The following is a 19,941-nucleotide window of genomic DNA, read 5'->3' on the forward strand; positions in this document are numbered from 1 at the left end:
CAGAGAGGTTCAACATATTCGTCTTTAGTCACTTGATAACATTTGCCAGTGATTGATAGCTGGATTGAGCAATCGTATGCAGGCGAATAGTAACTGATTTCAGCTGTAGTCATGTGAAAACAGATGATTTCCTCTCTCTGTCTGCTTTAAAGTTTTAAAGGTAGAGTTTGCCCATTGAGATTCTGAACAGAACAGAGTGTTATTTTGGGTTTAATCCAGACTGAACGAATAACCCTGTCCTCAGAGCTCCATTCACAGGAGCCAAGACTCTCTTGGCACTCTCTCTCTCTCAGCAGTCCATCTCAGCCAGTTTGGGCTTATATGATTTACCTGGGGGCCGATAAGGCAAAGCCTGAGGACCGCCGTCCACTGCCACCGAGCTGGACCAGAGCCCAGTTGGCCTGAGCCTCTGCGGTGTGGGAGAGAGACGTTCCGCAATTGTCATCCATCAGCGTGATCTGCTGGGTCAGCCGCTGTCTAGATGAATGCAATAAAAGCGCTCTCATGGATCTATCTGCTCAACAACATTTCAAATCCCTTCCAGAGGGCAGATCACAGATTAGCGGCTTGCTCCTTCACTGGGTATTGTTGTTTTTTTCTGGTTTTTGGCAGCTCGTTTAAAAAAGAAGAAGAAAAGGAAAAGTTTTTTAAACCCATCACCGCAGTAATCAAGTTAATCAAAACCAGCCACGTCTCCATGGTGACCTCTTAGGTCCTTTTCTGACTGCGCACGTGGTATTTTAAAAAATGTTGTTATTTTACATAAGCAGCTTCATTTTGATCCCTATTCTTGGGTCGTTTATCACACTTGTGGTGCCCAGAGTATTTACAAGGTTCGAGCGATCCGCCGTGGTTTACAGCTCCCACATACAGTACGTCATGCTTGAACAGGAGCCATGTAACTATGGTCGTTTCTGACATATATATGACATCTAGTCTCTCCAGTGCTCCATATGAAAGTCATTTATCATATACCGGACCTGTGGTCTCTGTAAAATGATGATAAATGACCTGTTTGGGTGGAACAGTGTGATTATTTCATGCACACAACAGGAAGCAGTAAATCAGAAATAATATTACAGAAGGAGATTATGTTTTTTTAGATGTTTTAGATGAATTACCTCAGTGTCAATATATCTCAATTAAGGGATTAGGAAAGTGTTGGCGTTTCCTCCAAGTCCCTCCATGCTAAATGACAAAATACCTTATTATGACACAAATAAGACGCCCATTAGGACAGAATGTCATCCTTTGCCACTGCCTTCCAAAACCGTTACAAATGATGGCTGAAAAGATGATACGCATGACCATTTTCCGACCTCCTACTCTGTCTGCCTTAACCGCTACTGATAAGGATTAGTTAGGCTCAGGCACGAGGCAGAGGCAGACCTCATCCTGAGTTTGCGATCGTCTTGTTATTGGTACGTAGGAAACCAGTGAATTCAGGCTGTTTGAGGGGCAGGGGTAAAAAAATAATAAAAAGGGCAAGCTGAAAGTCATAATGCCTATATTGTGAAACAGCTTAGTCAGGGTTAGGGTAAGCACCCTTGAGGGCACTTCATCATGTTTTCTCCACTGGAAGGGCACCATAGGGGGCACTTTATCTTGTTTTATCTACCACAGGGGCAAGAGGGCACTTTTGCTGCAGCAGAGGAAAGTGGCACACTCTGACTAAAGGAAAGGAGCAGAGCACTGTTGTATGTATGTATTCATGGTGAAACAGTTCTAAGCCCTGTTTAAGATTCAAATCATTTTGTTTGGTGACTCAGATTTAAAGTAACTGCTGAAGAAGGCCTTGCAGTGTGTTTTCTCCACTGGAAGGACAGCCTTGAGGGTCCTGCACCCCATTTTCTCCATTGGAACAACACCCTAGAATGCCTTGTATCACATTTTCTTACCTAGAAGGACACCCTAGATGGCAATTCATCACAGTTTCTCCACTGGAAGGGCAGCCTAGAGTGCCTGCACTACATTTTCTCCATTGTAAGGGCACCCTACACGGCCGTTTATCACATTTTCTCGACTTGAAAGACACCCTACACGGCCATTTGTCACATTTTCTCCACTAGAAGGACACCCTAGATGGTAATTCATCACATTTTCTCCACTGGAAGGACACCCTATACGGCCATTTGTCACATTTTCTCCACTAGAAGGACACCCTAGATGGTAATTCATCACGTTTTCTCCACTAGAAGGACACCCTATACGGCCATTTGTCACATTTTCTCCACTGGAAGGCCAGCCCAGAGGGCCTGCACTACATTTTCTCCATTGTAAGGGCACCCTACACAAACATTTATAACATTTTCTCCACTTGAAAGACACCCTATACGGCCATTTGTCACATTTTCTCCACTAGAAGGACAGCCCAGAGTGCCTGCACTACATTTTCTGCATTGCGAGGACACCCTAGAAGGTACTGAATTGTGTTTTCTCCATTGAAAAAGCACTTACACTGCAGTACATTTTCTCCACTGAAAGGGCACCATAGAGTGACATTTGGAGCATTTTTTGTTTTCAAACATTAAAACACAATGTAAATCTCATCTTCATCAACAATAGCAGAGTCTGGAAATCATCTGTAACAGCGCTTACATACAGACATTTTCTGGTTTCTGAGTGACATATGATTGACAGTGGCTCCAGGTAGGTTGTCAGTAATCTTCCTCTGTTCTGTCACCCCACCCCCAAGGACGCCACAGTTTTTGTCTCTGGAAAATAAAGTGCAAAGACACGGTAATGAAAGTTTGATGGTGAAGATCACAAAAATAGAACAGCACAACAGGATGAGCCCACCTCTGAGGCAAATTACAGAATAAATAAAACCATATGAAAGAAGCTGAAGAATGCCTCTGGACATAAAAGTCTGAACTAAGCTTTAAGTTTGTTTGGACATGCAGATTTTATGCATCCTCCTGTTTTTATTGCAGTGTTTTACAGTGCACTGAAAACACTGCACCTTGACATCTAGCCAGATAACTAACTTATAGCTTTTCACGATAGCCTGGCATTGGCAGTAAAAAAGAGGTTAGCAGAGACAGGTCTGCCACCCCACAGTCCATCTCAGTGTAAGTAATACGATGTAATCACAGTTTTACTCGGACCAAATCAATATCTGCTGAATTAGAATGAGCTTTAACAAGCAATTTATAGTGTTGCAATGAATCGGACACTGTGGGTTACTCCTGCTTTAATGCTCTTGTAAATTAATAAAGCAGCACTCTGAGGAATACGAGAATATTTCCTTCACACACAGGAGTACTAAAAAATAAAATTAGATCAAATCCATGCAGGTATATTTGAGACAGGTATGTGTAATTTTTTTCCCATTGTATAAATGTTTCTAAAAATCAAACATATATATGCTATCCTATATTATCTCCTTTTGATAACTAATGTAGTAGTACAGTATAGATGTACAGTATGGATGGATGGATAGATGGATGGATGAATGGATGGATGGATGGTTGGGTGGATGGATGGATGGATCAATTGATGGATGGATGGATGGATGGATGGATGGATGGATGGATGGATGGATGGATGGATGGATGGACTTCCATTAATTCCCTCCTCAAGATCCCAGATGAGAATAAGCAGTTACAGATAATGGATGGATGGTGTATATCTGAAAGAAAGGAAGGGATCAAATGTTACCATAGCAACTCATTTTTTTGTTTCAATAAAAGAGTGACGGGGAAAAAAGGTGCTCATATCCCAATAAAATGTATATAGACTACAGTTTTATCTCTGAACAGAAAATATGTCTGCCTCTGAATCCTCAACATTTCCAATACAACTATAAAGATCATATAAATGGCAGAATGACTTACAGCCGCAATAAGACTGTCAGGATACATAGACATGATAAGATGACATGAATTATCTGCAGGGCAACACACAGTTGATTTCTTGGATGATAGCACTCAATTTTGTGAGACTAGGACTGAATAACAGATTCATCTAGGCCTGCAGGAATAATGAAAGAACATAGACCTCGTAGACGTATCAGTGTCAGTGCCGATGCTGAGGCTCCTGTAATGACTGATGATGTTGATATAGACTGATACACCAGTGCAAACATTTAGACGTGACAATTACATCTAGAATTTATGGTGCCATCCATAATGGCAAAGTACGTTCACAACCGATGACTGCGGTCAATGCCAGACACTGCATGGTGACGGTGATGAATTATTAATCATGTTCATTATTTTAGATTAACACTGACTTGATGCACATTCTTTATGGTAACTTTGAGCTGCAGTTCTGCAACATAACAAAAGTTGACATTCGTAGGAGTAATCGTAGTGAAACTGGAGAAATTAGTCACATTATTGAAGGTGGTTTTGTGTACACTTATCAAACTATGACTCCCCGTCAGAGATTCCTAAGAATCATGAGACACATGGGGCAATCCAGCTATCTGATGACTCACGCTCTACTGTATGAGTCACCTCTCCTTGGATGAAGGGTATATCACAGTACACAACGTAGCAGAAAGAAGAGGGCTTCGAGGTTGGAGAGCCAAACAGAACTGCTGATTTCTTCATGCAATTCAGGAGATTTGTTGAAAGAAGACACAAAACAAAGCAAGTTACGTCCTCCTAACTTTGTAGTTTGTAGCATAATGGCACAGGTTGGTGGTTGACTCAGATGTAACTAGTAGCCGTGGTGGTGTAGTTGACATGACACCAACCCTGGTACACTTAGTGCTAGCCATCCTGGTAATGTTTTAGCACTGGGACTGAGACTGTTTCACTGGTGCAAATATTTAAAATTGGCTACTGATAATGCCACTATTATTCGGCTACTCAAGTATCAAGCATCAATGACTAGTATCAGGGCATTTAACCAATTCCCCATAAACTGGGTATAAGGAATATTATCTTTTAAAATCCACATACACGTGGAACATCAAGGTCAGTTTGAAAGAGAATATGAACATTGTTACAGAGTCAGATCTCCAGATAATTTACCACACACTCATGATGCAGACAGAGGTATGGAGGTCTGTCCAGGACTCCAGACAGTCAGGATGTGTGTGCATAAGTGGAGAGGAAAAACGAGAGCATGAAACAGAAAGAAAGAGAGATTAGAGCAGGAGCGAAAGAGCAGGAGAAATCCTTCTGGGAGCCACTGAGTCAGACGAGGATGATGTATTGTTCTTTTTTTTTTCTTCTATTTTTTAAAACTGCATTCTCTGCGTCTTGGCTTCTGGACAGTGGGGGTCCGTATCATCACGCCACAGAGCCAGTGTTTGTTTATCTACACTTCAGATACCGGGAAGACCTCGAATTCCCAAAGAAGGCTTTGAATCGCAGCCTTTCTTGTTCGTCTACGGGCTAAAGAAGCCATGGCAGTGAAGCATACCATGAACAACAGCACGTTGTGGCTTCTTTTACATTTCTGTCTCTGTATGTCTGAACTGTAAAATCAGAACGCACCGTAAGCTACTTAATTAAACCGCACGCTCCGAGCACTCTGCTGTTACCTGTCGATTGTTTTTACCATGTGCTGTCACCCACCCCCATCCATCACGCGTAATGTATGTCATCCAATGTAATGATCCTGTTCCTCACACCATGCACAATTCATATTTGAAACACTCTGTAAGATGAAGTGTGTATGTGTATGTGTGTGTGTGTATAAGGTGTGCAGTGTGAGTCCAATAACAGATGGGCTGCGAGGCATGACCTGAATGCTAAAAGCGACAGCCGTGACTGTACATCCTGAGTGCCAATACAAAGCTCACATCACATGTTTTGAAGTTTGTGAAAGACAGTTTGATGATACTGGTCATTGATGAGAACAGAAACTGGTTTGCATTCATGCAATAATTAAGAATGGAAAATCTTTATTGCATATTTATATTTAAGGCTGGATTACAGGGACCCCCCAAAAGACCCTCTTTGAATATAAACACCACTATAGTGCAATCTCCACAGATGTGCTTTACTACCTTATCTTAAACAAGGTACCTGTGTCAGAATCTACTTTAAGACCTTCATACTTTGTGCTTGCATGCTGCATATTCCCTTTCTGTGCATGTTGAACAGTGAAACACACAAACACTGAGCTATAGTGTATTATTGAAGTGAAGCACTGGAGGTTAATAAGAGCACAGGAGATAAATTTAACATCAGGGCCCTAAAGCAGGTTAATGCACGTATATATATTGTTTAATTTCGCAGTGCAGAACAATAATAAGCACAAATGTATGCGTGTGTGCCCATAGCTTTGAAATATGCAGGCAGGATCTGGTGCGAACAAAGAAAACTAATTAAACAGAGATTACAGTTACAGAAATAAAGCGTATGAAGCGTCACAAAAGAATAATAATAACTTTATTTACATAGAAGCTTTAAAAGATTCAGAAAAATAAAAAACATAAAAATGTAAGATGATAAAAGAAAAGATGAAGATTAACAGAGGAAAGGATAAAAATTAAAAGAAAAAAATGATAAAATAAAAGATAAAAATAAAAATAAAAATAGTTTTTAGCCTTGACTCTCGGAACAACCAGAACCAGAGCTGGCTCGTATGTGGTTAGAGAAGCCGCCGTAGTACCCGGGCACGACGGATCCCCCTCAGAACCCAATGGAGAGTAGGCAAGAGAGGGGAAATAGGTGAAAGAAATGGGGTGGGTGGGATACGGAGGGTTAGGAGGGTTTTTATAGGACTGTCAGAAATGGTGCGGTTGAGGCGTGGTCCGCCTCCTGAAACTCCGCTTTAAGCTTCAAAGGTCAAACGTAGTCCCACGTTTACCAGCTGATACATTAAAATCTGAAATAGGTCATTCTACATAATGAGTATTTTTTACTTCTGGTAGTTTAATTATATTTTGATGCTCATACTTTTGTACTTTTACTTCTAACGGGATATTTTTTACACTATAGTGCTGCTTACATAAATAAAAGATCTGAGTACTCCCAGCAAAAAGTTGTCAGAATACATAAAATACTCAGTAAAGACACCAGCTAGGGACTACAGAAGGAATCAAATTCAACTCCTTATCCCTTTGCCTCAAACAAATGTATTTTAGAAACAGGATCACATTTAAAAAATAAATAAAAACGACAGTCGAATTGAGGAATCATTTAACTCTGCACTTCATTTGCAGAAACAATCTAAATCACACTCTTTAACCGTAGCATTTAATCACCCTCTCTACAAGAGGAGAGCTTGTTTACACCTGATGTGCACGTGTGTGTATAGGAGTGTTTGTTTTATGGGTGTTTCCATATCACTGAGTGCTCTCCGGAGTGCTGTTCATGCATATGTGTGCTATAATGGTATATAGTGTGTGAGGGTTAATTAATTCCCGGGACGGGGGCACACACACACATGCACACATTATATGTGATAATAGGGCTTGTAATTGGGAGATCCACGACGCTGAGACTTGTTCTGTGCCTGCACAGACCTCATCCTGTTGCCAAGGGCAATGTGTCCATGAGGACAGTATGGAGGAGGACGCTTCTTCTTCTTCACCTCGAGAGGGATAATCCATAAGGAGAGAGATGACTATTAATAACCCGTCAGGGTGTTTTATCTTACGATAGATTCCCAACAAGGTGTTTTCATGTCACGTCACATGTCACGTCTCATTGTAATAAGAGAGCCGTTATGTTCAGATTTTAGCTGTTGTTGTATACGCACTAAATGTGTGGTGAATCTGTGATTAACATGATCATTCCTATGCATGTTCTCCTTTGGGATGACTACTGAGGGAAATCCTCATTTTGTCCTCAATTTTACAAACAGTGAGTTACAAGATGGAAAAACCTCGGGGGGGCCCTCCTGCAAATGGCTCATGGGAAACATCAGGACATGTGAGATGAAGCTGGTCTGGTCTCCACTTGACTTGGCAAGGATCTTGGGAGGTCATGTGGAAAACAACAGGGGAATTGGTGCTCACATCTCCTGGGGCGGTTGAGTGTGTATGTGTGTGTGTGTGGTTACCCACTGAGAGAGGGGCTAAATTCAGACCTCAAGATGCTCAAGATGTCCCAGGGCCTTACCTGGAACAGATAGGTAATAAGTAAGTGAGAATCTTTGATATCTAGTGTGAGATGATGTCGCCATCTTCTGGAAAGACAATAAAGTGCATGCAGCTTTGGGTAAGTAGAAAGTCCAATGGTTTAGTTCCCTCTGCTGGTGAAACAAAGAGAACATCAGGGATGATTCAACATCTGTACAATGCTCAGTTTGAGGAGCTAACCATTCATTCACACACCAATGGCACAGCCTTCAGGAGCAATTTGGGGTTCAGTATCTTGCCCAAGGACACTTTGACATGCAGACTAGAGGGAGTCAAACCAGGGATCAAACCGCCGATCCTCTGATCAGTGGACAACCCGCTCTACCTCTGAGCCACAGCCGCCCAACATAACACCATCAGTCAAGTTGTCTGAGTCTGTTTTAATAAGACGTTGACCTCAGATGTGGACACACTCCACAGGAAAGGGCAGAGCCGTCTCTACTTCCTGAGAAGACTGGGGTCCTTCAACATCTGCAGATGTTTCACCCGTCTGTGGTGGCCGGCGTCCTCTTCTACCCTGGGGTGTGCTTGGGGGGAAGCAGCGTTCAGTGCATAGTTGGCAAATCTCTACATATTGTCTTGTCTAGTAGAATTTGATAAGCATAGTCAAGACTAGATATGCACAAGGAGAACATGTAACCAACAAGATTACATATCTCACCATGTATGTGAAGCAACAACTTTTGTCTGATGTGAAAAATCAAAGCTCTAAACTCAGAGTTTAACTTGGACACTGGAATTTCTGCATCTCTCAGCTCATAATCTTTAAGCAAAACATCACATGATCCTGTTTTGCCTAAATCCCGGACACATGATTTCCATAAAATACATCTTCCACATCTAGCTTTCCAGATGAATCTAGAGCAAATAAACCTCTTGTTGTGTGCGTACTGTGCGTGGAGGAATTTTAACAAGCAGAGCTATCGCTGATGAAGTGAAGCTGACGTCCACAGAGTGGTCAGCCGAGTGTAAAATGAGGAGAAACTAATAGAGTGGCCTCAGTGACGGGCTGCTGTGGTTCAGCTGAAGCCTCGTGTTAGTGAAAGCTGAGTTACTTAAATGAGGCAGTTCAACACCAAACCACGTACACGTTGTGAAGCAGAGCTTTGGATGGGACTAGATGGATGTCTGTTGTTATTGAAAGTAGACCTCCTGCAGTCTGTGCAGCTGGCTCTACGACGTCCTGATCCTTTTTTCCAGAGCCCCTCTGTGCATGCTGTGCACACATGCAAGAGCACACACACAATGCAGCAAAGTGTCAAGCCTCTAAACTGTTTAAACCGCGGCAATTATTTTCTGAAGCTTGGAAGAGTGCTGGCTTTGTTCCCTGTTCAGGCTGGGCGGAGAGGCTAAGAACCAATGAGCGAGAAAAAACATGCAGGATCATTTAGGGGGAGGAAGTAGGGGCCCTGTTATGACCCATGTCTCTTCCTACCACAGCTCTGAGCACATTTTACTAAACTGCTGCAAATGTATGTCCAGAAGAACTGTTTTTGTCACTGAGAAACAATCAAATAGAGGTAAGAACTTGAAGTTTGCAGGACTAAAATACACCGTGGATGCAAACCTCCAACAACTAAGTGTGTGATCAGTTTGAGGTAAATGGATGGGACACGGATGAAGAAAGAGGAGGATGGCGAGAAGACGAAGACAGACGAGGAGGTGGTGCACCTTCGCAGGGAGATCGGCCTGCTGCCTGCCGTGTCCTTCATCATCGGCACAGTGGTGGGCAGCGGGATCTTCATCGCGCCCAAGGGAGTCCTGATGAACAGCGGCAGCGTGGGGCTCTCTCTGCTGGTGTGGGCACTGTGTGGGGTCCTCTCTCTCTTTGGTAAGATGTTTTTAAAGGTTCAATCGAATGAATGAATGTGTTAATTGAACTGATCTTTGCATATTTATTTTGAAAATCTATTAATAAAAAATGAAGAAATACAACAGAGTTTCCAAAAAAGTTGGCATGCTGTGTGAAACAGAGACAAAATGTGACGTTGTGCAACACATTGAAATCCTGTGTTTTATTTAAAGAAGCACAAAGAGAAGTCATCATACGTTTAAACTGGGACGTTTTAATGTTTTTGGAAAACGATTTTGAATTAGATCACAGGAGCACACTTGGACAGTGGCGAGAAAAGACTCGAAAAGTTGTGAAATGTTAAAAGGAAACATCTGATGCAAGGTGCCATCTGCTCATCAGTTTTATGATCTAGGCATTCATACACATTCACACGCATGTAAGAACATGACTGGGTATAAAAAAACAACAGCATTCCAGAGAGATTCAATATAGGTAAAGATGTGGAGGACTGTGAAAGACTGTGCTGGAAAATGCAAGTGCAACAATTTGAGAATAATGTTTCTTAACCTTCACGTTCAAACGAAATTGAAAATAATCTGCAGATTTCACCATCTATGGTTCAAAATATCATTGAATTATTTAGAGAATAGACGGTGCTGCATTAAAAACAGCATGTTATAGAATGAATGCCACATTATGTTACTTCTTTTCAAATGTGTTTTCTGTGTCTTCTATGAGGAAATCTGTCCATATATTATGTCATTAAATGTAACAATAAATCACTCAAATGTAAATGTACTCCATACATCCAACCAGCCTCGCCCAATATTGCTGCAAATCATTCTGGAATTTATTACGACACAATAAGCAGACAAAGTGTCTACAGCTGTGCGAGCAGCATCTGTATCTTAACAGACTTGAGGTGATGCTGATGGGAGTGTTGTATTGGTCTGACATGAATGCATGCAGCATGGCAAAAACAAACTATGATTTTCATAACTACAACCCTGTCTATCTCTTATAAACCTCTGTTCCTTTAGGCGCCCTGTGCTATGCTGAGCTGGGCACCAGTTTTACAAAATCAGGTGGACACTACACTTACCTGCTGGAGACGCTGGGCCCGCTGCCTGCCTTCTTACGACTCTGGGTTGAATTCTTATTCATCAGGTTGGTTAGTCTCATTTTGTCCCAGTTGACTTATTCATCACACCACATAACAAGCGTGTTTTTTCCAGGCCAGCTGTTGCTTCCTATGTGTCCCTGGCTTTCGGCCGCTACGTGGTGGAGCCGTTCTTTGCACCCTGTCCTGCTCCCATGGCGTTGATTAAACTGGTCAGCCTCCTCGGAGTAAGTAAGTAGTTTTTATATCTATCTCATTCTGACTAAAACACCATGATACTCCTCTGTATGACCGTGTAGTGTGAGAAACTTTTCTTTTACTTGTTGTTTGTCTTTGTCTCTCCGCAGCCTTTGTCGTAGCAGTCAACTGCTGGAGCGTGACCATGGCGTCTCGCACTCAAGTCACCTTGACTTTCATTAAGATGTTTGCTCTGGTGCTCATCATCATCCCTGGTGTCATTGCATTGGCCAAAGGTGGGAGGACAAACATAGTTCTGAAGATACATGTGGCTTTTCCAACTGTTCCTGAGTCTTAATTACTTTGAATTGGACAATTTCTACACACTGTTCAAGACTGGGTTCTGATTGGTTCTGAGCTATGATTGGTTCGTGTTTCATAAAATCCCAAATACATGAATTTTATTGATTTTCTGGCACCAGTATATTTCATCTTGACATGTTTATTTGAGGGTTATGTACACTTTGATGCATCTTCTCTGTTCCTGACAAATGACATCTGATGATTTGTTGATACTGTTCAGTCACTCTCTCCTTCTCTCTTCTTACTTCCTTCAGGAAAAACTGAAAATTTCCAGAATGGTTTTGAGGTGGACTCATTAACTCTGGATATGTTGCCACTGGCGTTCTACAATGGCCTTTATGCCTACGGTGGATGGTGAGCATGAACCATGTCTCAGAATTATACAGTAATGACGGAAAAGAGCTGTTACTTTAACAGACCTGTTTAGACCTGTTGATAACCTGTGTTTTCCTCTTTCCTTTTAGGTTTTATCTGAACTTTGTCACAGAAGAAGTCATAAACCCAAACAGGTATTTTACATCCAACATTTCTCTCCAATAAATCTAAATTTTTAGATTTTTTAAAGGCCACATTCCCTTAAAAACACGATGACATCTCCCTGTTGTGTATCCTGTCTTGTCAGAACAATCCCACTGGCGATAAGCTTCTCCATGGTGACGGTGACGATCTTTTATGTGCTTGTTAATGTGGCCTACTACACCATGATGACCCCCGCCGAGCTGCTGCTGTCTGAAGCAGTGGCCATGGTGAGTGCCCTGCATTTAACAGTGTGATCACGAGAAATCAACGTACTGTGTGTTAAAACGCCGCTGTGATCCCATGCAGACGTTTGCGAACCGCGCCCTGCAGGGATTGTCTTCTGTGATTCCCATCCTTGTGGCCCTATCCTGCCTTGGAGCTCTTAACGGTGGCTTCTTTGGGTCACCCAGGTAATCTGTGCACAGACAGGTCATTATTGTCACATATGTGCACGCTCTAGATCACCTGAGAATAACGTTTGTGTTGCAGGATGCTGTTTGTGGGAGCCAGGGAAGGCCACTGGCCTCCGATCTTTTCCATGATTCACGTTCGCAGAAAGACACCTTTACCTGCTGTGCTGTTACTGGTAAAGTTTATTCATACTATGAACTGTCAAATCTATCTGATGGATTATAGATAGATCATCTAGAATCTTGATCTCGTTCCTAGTATTGTATTGTCTGTTTCCAGTACCCCTTGGTGGTGTTGATGTTAACTACTGGAGAGATCTACCAGCTCATCAACTTCGTCTCCTTTTCTCGCTGGTTCTTCATCGCCCTGGCAACCATGGGTATGCTCATCCATCGATATCGCTTCCCCCTCCACCCAAGACCCTTCAAGGTGAGTGCGTCTGTGATTGTCGTGCAAAGCCGGTACAGCATTCTCCAACCAAGCACTGTATTATCTTGCTGTTTCTGTTTCAAAAGGTGCCCCTGGTCATCGCCGTCACCTTCACAGTGGTTTGCTTCTTCATCGTGGGTCTGTCTCTGTACTCGGACCCCTGGAACACAGGGAAGAGCTGTGCTCTTACACTGACCGGGATCCCAGTTTACTACATGACAGTCTACCGCTTTCGCTTGCCCCGTAGATGGAGACGAATATTCAGTAAGTCCTGACTTAAATCTGCAAACTCTTGTCTTCTTCTTTTACAAGAAAATGCACTCAACACAAGAATCCAGATGGTTGTCCAGGTCAAAAAACCCACTTGGTCTTTCATAACTCTCTTCAATGTTCACAGACTACTGCAGCAAGCAGCTGCAGATCCTCCTCGAAGTGGCTCAACAAGAAGTCCAGACATACTGAAGACCCCAAAGGACAGAGATTTCTACTGACGGACCTCCTGGATGCCACAAAGTCCTTTGTTTCACGTCCGTTTTGACGCTAAGATGCTGTGAAAAAACACACTAAACTCTTCCAACGATGCTGGAAACCGGTATCTGACTGCTGCGATAGAATTCGACAACAACTATTGCTACTGGACTTTTTACTAGTGTTCTATATGAACAATGTAAAGCTCTGATTGTAGATATTATTTTTTACAATGTTTTGTAAGAACCAATAAAATTTTTGAATCAGAGACTCTCAGTTTGAGCTTTTATTTTAAATACAAGTAAAAAAAATAGGCAACTTTGCTGTGTGGTCTTTCAACACTACGGCTGGTGTGAGCAAAAAAAAGTTGTCTTCACGCGGCATGAGGCACAAACATCATCAGATTTATTGTACAGTCACAGAAACACCACAGAACAAACTGTTTCGCTGGTATAAACACAACATTTCACACTTTCATTCAGCCTCCATTCGTAAACAGATCAACTCACTGCGATGCAAAACCTCTCACTTATAAACACATGCGAACAAACGTGAAGGAATTATTAAAGCCATACATTATTTTATGGCATTTTCTTGGGGGGGGTATCCCATTCCACGTCCTTCAAAGAAAAAAACAAACCTGACATTTTACCATCTGAAAAGACAATTTACATCTTTATTGAAAACAACACGAAATGTTCAGTGTTTTGTTTGTTGTCTTTAAGATATTACTATGGTATTAACATGAGGAGTCGCTGCGTGCAAAAGTCCCTCTCTGCAGGTACAAAGTGCTCTTTAAGCTGATACTGGCGTACTGATGATGAAGGATTACTGTACAGATGAGAAGGTGAAGACAGTTCTGCGATGAATGTACACACAAACAAATCCTACGGCTGTTAGTGCTATTTGTATTACTTTGCCATTGGTTATTGCTAACAACAAATCCTGCTTCACAACCTATACGTCTACTCCAGGAGGCCGCGCGGACGCGTCTCACTGGCTTAATCAGGCAATATATCGTCTTTCCCATTTGCATAAAAGCTAAATTATATATTAAAAATGTGCAAATTAACATACATATACACTTATTTCTCTTCTCTGGCGATTCCTTCAAGAGCACAGATGGATATAAATGGGTAGGAGAAACGACAGAGTGTGGAGTTTTATGGATGGAAGAAAAAGAAAGTGATGGAACCAGTGAGAAAGTACGCCGGAGGTAGAGAGAGAGAGAAACAGTGTGAGGGACGACAAGTGAGCAGCTGGCCTGGTAACGAAAATGAAAGCGTCCCCGACATTCATTACATTTTTTTTTTTTTTTTTACTTTTTATTCCCAACGACAGCCAGAATCATCCACAAAGCAAAGCAGATGCAAAAGAAACTCAAACGCTCACTTTGGTAGATTAAAGCTACAAAAAAAAGGTTCAAATGAAAGATTCAGAGCAGCCGGATGGACGAGTACGTCTGTGCTGCAACATCTTACTTTGGTGAAAAACTGATCAGGTCCTTTCACCAGGCAAAAACAAACCAGTGTTGACGAGCATGCTTCATATTCTCGGTGATATGTCTAATTATGTTAGCTGTATCTACCTGTGTTCGTTCATGTCAGTAATGTCCCTTTTGGATCTGGTTGCTACAGTCTCCTTAAATCACCTCTAAATATGACAATTTCATCAAGTTTTGAAGTTCAGTTTATTTGTTTTGAACGTTCTCTAACGTTTGCATCTGCTTTGCTGTGTTTTTGAGGTTTCCCCAACTTAGTGTTTTGGAAAACAGAGGACGTGAATGAAATGCACTACTTAAATTGAGGCATAAACTCGGACCAGCTGATGTTGGCCATGCCAAAGTCCTCATCGTCCAGACCGGAGAAGCTGATGTCGACCAGTATCTTGCTCAGGCTGTCGTTCATTGTGTCGAGCACGAGGCCCTCTGTGACCGAGCGGTTGGCGGGCGTGGCGCCTCCTCCCGCCTGCAGCAGCTCGCTGGAGCGTCTGTTGGGAGTGTCCGTTTGTCCGGTCGCTCTTAACGGGGCAGCGGATGTGGAGAGGAGCTCTCTGGGGGAGCTGAACAGAGGCCAGTCTTTAAAGGGAGTGCTGTTGAAGCTGAAGGTGGTGTAGTCGTGTCGCGGTGTGACCGCGGGTCCGCCTGGCGTGCGGATGGGGCTGAAGTCCAGAACGTTTTGGCTCCCTTTGCCCACGGGGGTGACTTTCCAGGGCTCGGGTAGGGCATTAGAAGGGGGCTTACTGGGTGTGGAGGAGGTCAGGTGGCTGCTGCTACTTTTTATGGGGGTTTTGAAGGAATAATCCCGATCGGGGCTACGATGCTCCTGGTCCTGGTCCTGCTCGTGCGCCTCCAGCTCTGTATTATCTCGCACGTCCTGGAAAGTTGAAGCATCGGAGGCTACGCCAGAGTCAAAGAAAGTGTTATCAGGGCAGAGGAGGACAGGTTCCTCATGCTGAGAGTGAACGAGGCGCTGCTTGCGCCGAGAGCTGCTGGCTCGTCTCTCCGGGAGAGATTTGGGAGTCTCGCATTTAATTGGAACGCACTCTGGCTCGTCCTTCACCTTGAAGTCCTTCACGTCTTTGCTCTTCTGAGGATACATTACCACGGCTGGGGCCTCGCTTTGAGTCACCTGTCAGACAAAACCGTGCAGATTACAATTCTACCAGAAACTGTATCCTTCATACTCACATACCAGCTGATTATGTTGCCATGAAGAAATCTAGCCAGACCTAACCAAAACTGAGCCAACGCCACTTTTGACGGTTAAAAACGTAACATTTCAAATCACCAGGGGCAACATCGAGAGTGCACGTTTTGATTCTGCAGTGCATGCCAAAGTCTGTACCTTTGGAGCTATCCGCACTCTCTTGGCACCCCGTGAAGTGTTCTGTTTCTGCTGCGAGCAGGACGGGGGAAACTGGGCCGATGAGGACGGCAGATAGACCGAGGAGGCGACAGGGAGCTGGATGGGAACCAAGTAGGAATCTGTTCGAGGGAGGAGAGGTTTCATCCGCCTCTCTGTGTAGAAAAGAGAACAAATACTAAGTTTTAAACACGAAAACAACAATTACTAAACGTGCCGTGACTTCTGGCTGCTGTTTGCTTCTGTGAACTCACCGGAGCCTGTTGGTGTTTTTCTCGTGTCTAGAAGCATCCGCTTTTGTGGCTGCGAAAAATAAAACGTCAGAAAAGTCAAGTGTACTGCCTCAGTGCTTTTACTGTGCTTTCTCATCCCTTGTTACACTCTCTGGTAAGTCTTCATTGTTTCAGGGTTTGCAAACTAGAGGACTCACAAGTCAAAAGTTAGACCTGACATAGACGTCCCTACACATTACGGATGCGTGCACGTATTCCTTGTTGGACAAGGCATGTGGTCTGAAAACAGACTCTCAGTGTGACTTCAGCCTCCCTGCTGCACTGATCTCCTCCTGCAACAAAATGATTTCCCTAGATCTGATCACCAGCTGCAGCTGCACTCTTTGGGTCAAAGGGTCTGGTGACATAAAATAAATAAATAAAGAAGGCGAAGTGAAAGTGGATCTTCTGACTTTCTGTCCCTTTTCTGGCTTCTCCCTGACTGCACAGACACGAGACGTCCCTGGAAAAGTAAAAGAAGGGTGAATCCATCTTACTTGGTGAGATAATAAAAGCATTGGCACCGGAACAGGAGCGGTCATTGGGTCACAACCGGGCTGTAGAGAAAGACGTGGAATGAGAGGGACGGAAATCAGGAATGTGGTCAGAATTGTTTAGGCACAGGGGATTTCTCCTAAAACACCATGGCTGATAATGATGATATCAAATATACAAAATGATTATTAATCGTACGAAAACTTAAGTCTTCCTTCGTTATAAAAAGGTGGAAGTCAGCTGTGCTCACCTTGTACACCTGATCCAGAGTGAGGCACCGATTGGCCTCAGGTCGGATCGTCCAGAAAGAAATCTTACCATCTGGTGACGTCTCACGGATGAACATGTCGTGCAGAGAGAGGTTATGGCGGATGGAATTCTGCAGATATAAAAAAAAAAAGTGATACCGTCTGCTGCTGCGTCGTTACCACAAATTAAACGTTTATTATCCAGTTTTAAAAAAGTACCTTCCATCCAGGTTTGGCCACCTCTCTGAAGTACGGGAAGTGGTCCTCGATCCACATGTAAATCTCTTTCAGCGTCATCCTCCTGTTGTTGCGGCTGTTGATGGCAAACTGGATCATGGCCATGTAGGAGTACGGCGGCCTCTCGGACATGGGCTGCTGGACAGCCTCGGCGTCACTTTGTGTATTTAGTGCCTGTGCGAGGAACGAAGGACGGAGAGGACTGAATTCACGTCACGTTAAACAGATTATTTTATATTCATTTAAATATTGCTCGGATAATACAGGTTTAATCTGACTTCAGGCAGGTTTATTGATATAAAAACTGCATCATTTGTGAGCAACTTTGAGATTTATGCAGCATATATGAAGAGATATAAAAAGAACTCAACACCTTTATAATTTCTAATTTACAACCAAGCTACTTCACGAGGTCTTGCAGCTGGATGATGCCAGTTTTGTAACTGCTACTACTATTGTATTCACTGCTGAGGAGCAGGTGGAAAGAGCCACATCTGCAAATAACAAAACTATAAAATAAAAACTTTCATTTAGCCTCTTGCTCATGAAATTATTTCAATCCTGGCAGAGCAACAGCCTTTCTGCATCTTCCTGATTAACTGTAAATCACACTGACGGCGTTAAAGTGAAAGTCATGCAGGAGCAGCTGACCTGTGTCTGTAAACTGGAGTCCTGGTTCTCCTTGTTGGACGTCTGCGCGGCGGGATCTGGTTCCAAGGTACATGTGTTCATCCTGCCCAGCCACTGAATATTGGTGAGGCTTTCATCTAAAGGACCGCATTCCAGATCCTTATTAACTAAGAAAACAAGGAACATTAGAGACAAACATTGAAACTATACTTGGAGTATATTCTTTAAAAACAAAAAAAAGTCCATACATGCTTTAATTCCAGTGAGAGGTTTAACATCCGGAGAGTTCATTGTGTCTGTTTCCACCGGTTGTCCAACTGTGGAGACGTCACCCCCTTCAGCAGCGGGTCGACAGAAAGACCCATTGTCCCCGCTGCCGTTCTCGCTGAGAAGGATGAACTTGTTGGGCCCCTGGACGCCGTACTCTTTGCCTTTGGCGGTGAGGGCCCCGATGACACTCTGAAGGTCCGCCGTCTTGGGGATGACGACCACCTGAGTGTCAGACATGGAAGGGTGATCCATGATGCGGATGCCATCTGGGAAACGCTGACCGGCAGCCGGTTCTTTGGACAGTCCTGATGCACCGCACTGGCTTTGGGGTTCAGCTGCTGCTGGTGGTGCTGGTGCTGGTGGCACATCATTCTGCTGAAAGGGCAACTTTCTTCTTCTGAGGATCAGGGGTCTCCTCGGGCTCCGTCTCATGGTCATCAAATCACTGAAAACGCTCCTTGGTGTTCACTGGTACTCTGCAAAACACATGCATCATGTTCAAACACAGAAAACAGCGTCCAACATCACGCCAACTAGAATTACCGGCAGATTAACGTCTATTTGCAGACGGTGTGTGTGTGGCTTTAAAGTTCAATTCAAGACACATTACCTGTCGAAATATGCTGAACCCTGATGGGGGACGAGCTATAGGTTAAATAATACACCTGGAAATTAACTTGAGCTCCGTGTTTCAGGTTTGTATCCGTGCAAACGCTCAGATTTAGCAAACTAAAGTCGGTTGGTTGTTGTTGTTACTGTTGTTGTTGTTCCCTGGCGACTGCAGCCTTCTAGAACAACAGTTTGTTTAACGTTTAACCGCTGGCAAACATCCAATTAAATTAAATATATATTTAAAAAAACAAAAACAGTCAGGGCTTTTTGATTATAGTCGAAAAATGAGCAGAGAGCGTTTTAAAATAGCTTTAAATTAGCTTAACACAGCGATAAATAGTTCATATTTTTATTATTAAAACGAGCGTTGCGTCGGATTAAACACAAGTTTGTACTCTTATAAATATATTTTGTATTTATTACACACTGCTGTGTTGCTGAAGTTGAGCTGTGTGTGTGTTTAACGTCAGTTACATGTAAGTTAGCTCCTAGCAGCTAACCGGGCTAACTAACGGACAAACAAAGACAAACCTTCATATTACTGCGAGATTTCAGGCGATTCAAGCTTCGGCCGGACTCGTTGCTAGTAGTTCAAAACACTCGCTGTTGAATCAGAAGAAGAGGAATCGTCATAATGTCTGTGATATTCCTACATTTGCTGTTATTTACATGTCAGCTCGGAGTCAGATTTTGAATTTTGGCGCTGCTGTCGCTGCGTCACTTTCTGTCACGTGGTGTGGGGTCAGTGATGTGTCGTTCGTGGACGAGTCGGTTTCAAGGAGTCGGTGTTGGTTTCAAAACTTTTTTTTTTTTTTTTTTTTTTAGCAAGTTTTAGATTAGATAATACTTTATTTATCCCACAACGGGGAAATTCACTTGTTTACAGCAGCGAAAAAATAGTCAAGGAGGGAAAACACAAGTGTACATATTTACAAAAAGTACTAAAGTAGAATGTGCTAAAACAAGTACTAAGGTAGAACATAA

The 19,941-nt window shown here is 43.0% G+C and overlaps 2 protein-coding genes across 5 annotated transcripts; one reads left to right on the forward strand and one right to left on the reverse strand.

Annotated features, from left to right (window-relative positions):
• The first annotated feature begins 9,446 nt into the window (after positions 1–9,446).
• On the forward strand, positions 9,447–13,597 carry si:ch73-352p4.8 (cystine/glutamate transporter). Its single transcript, XM_010744535.3, has 13 exons — positions 9,447–9,567; positions 9,640–9,878; positions 10,883–11,009; positions 11,078–11,193; positions 11,310–11,435; positions 11,757–11,856; positions 11,967–12,011; positions 12,125–12,248; positions 12,328–12,431; positions 12,511–12,607; positions 12,712–12,861; positions 12,948–13,125; positions 13,259–13,597. Exons 2-13 carry the CDS (start codon positions 9,650–9,652, stop codon positions 13,321–13,323), a joined length of 1,461 nt encoding a protein of 486 aa, XP_010742837.3. The 5' UTR covers positions 9,447–9,567; positions 9,640–9,649; the 3' UTR covers positions 13,324–13,597.
• Positions 13,598–14,632: 1,035 nt separating this feature from the next.
• foxm1 (forkhead box M1) lies at positions 14,633–19,709 on the reverse strand. 4 transcript variants are annotated; one of them, XM_019276855.2, is made up of 9 exons: positions 19,489–19,709; positions 18,324–18,821; positions 18,097–18,242; positions 17,428–17,619; positions 17,211–17,339; positions 16,963–17,022; positions 16,448–16,496; positions 16,176–16,348; positions 14,633–15,959 (listed from the first exon to the last, which is right to left on the reverse strand). In XM_019276855.2, exons 2-9 carry the CDS (start codon positions 18,781–18,783, stop codon positions 15,123–15,125), a joined length of 2,046 nt encoding a protein of 681 aa, XP_019132400.2. In that variant the 5' UTR covers positions 18,784–18,821; positions 19,489–19,709; the 3' UTR covers positions 14,633–15,122. The 4 variants fall into 4 exon arrangements, with proteins under 4 accessions (XP_019132400.2, XP_019132401.2, XP_027128172.1 ...); XM_019276856.2 differs by lacking the exon at positions 19,489–19,709 and adding an exon at positions 18,956–19,139; XM_027272371.1 differs by lacking the exon at positions 19,489–19,709 and adding an exon at positions 19,011–19,117.
• Between the last annotated feature and the right edge of the window lie 232 nt (positions 19,710–19,941).

The sequence above is a fragment of the Larimichthys crocea genome, chromosome XX (genome assembly GCF_000972845.2).
Source record: "Larimichthys crocea isolate SSNF chromosome XX, L_crocea_2.0, whole genome shotgun sequence".
NCBI classification, from domain to species: Eukaryota; Metazoa; Chordata; class Actinopteri; family Sciaenidae; genus Larimichthys; species Larimichthys crocea.

Excerpts from the sequence above, each read along its gene's own strand:
- si:ch73-352p4.8 (XM_010744535.3), top strand. The coding sequence starts at position 9,650 with ATGGATGGGACACGGATGAAGAAAGAGGAGGATGGCGAGAAGACGAAG. Across the intron at positions 12,432-12,510 it reads GGCTTCTTTGGGTCACCCAG|GATGCTGTTTGTGGGAGCCA; the intron begins GTAATCTGTGCA and ends TTTGTGTTGCAG. Across the intron at positions 13,126-13,258 it reads TAGATGGAGACGAATATTCA|ACTACTGCAGCAAGCAGCTG; the intron begins GTAAGTCCTGAC and ends CAATGTTCACAG.
- foxm1 (XM_019276855.2), bottom strand. The coding sequence starts at position 18,783 with ATGACCATGAGACGGAGCCCGAGGAGACCCCTGATCCTCAGAAGAAGA. Across the intron at positions 17,340-17,427 it reads TGGCCAAACCTGGATGGAAG|AATTCCATCCGCCATAACCT; the intron begins GTACTTTTTTAA and ends TTATATCTGCAG. Across the intron at positions 16,349-16,447 it reads AAAAACACCAACAGGCTCCG|AGAGGCGGATGAAACCTCTC; the intron begins GTGAGTTCACAG and ends TTTTCTACACAG.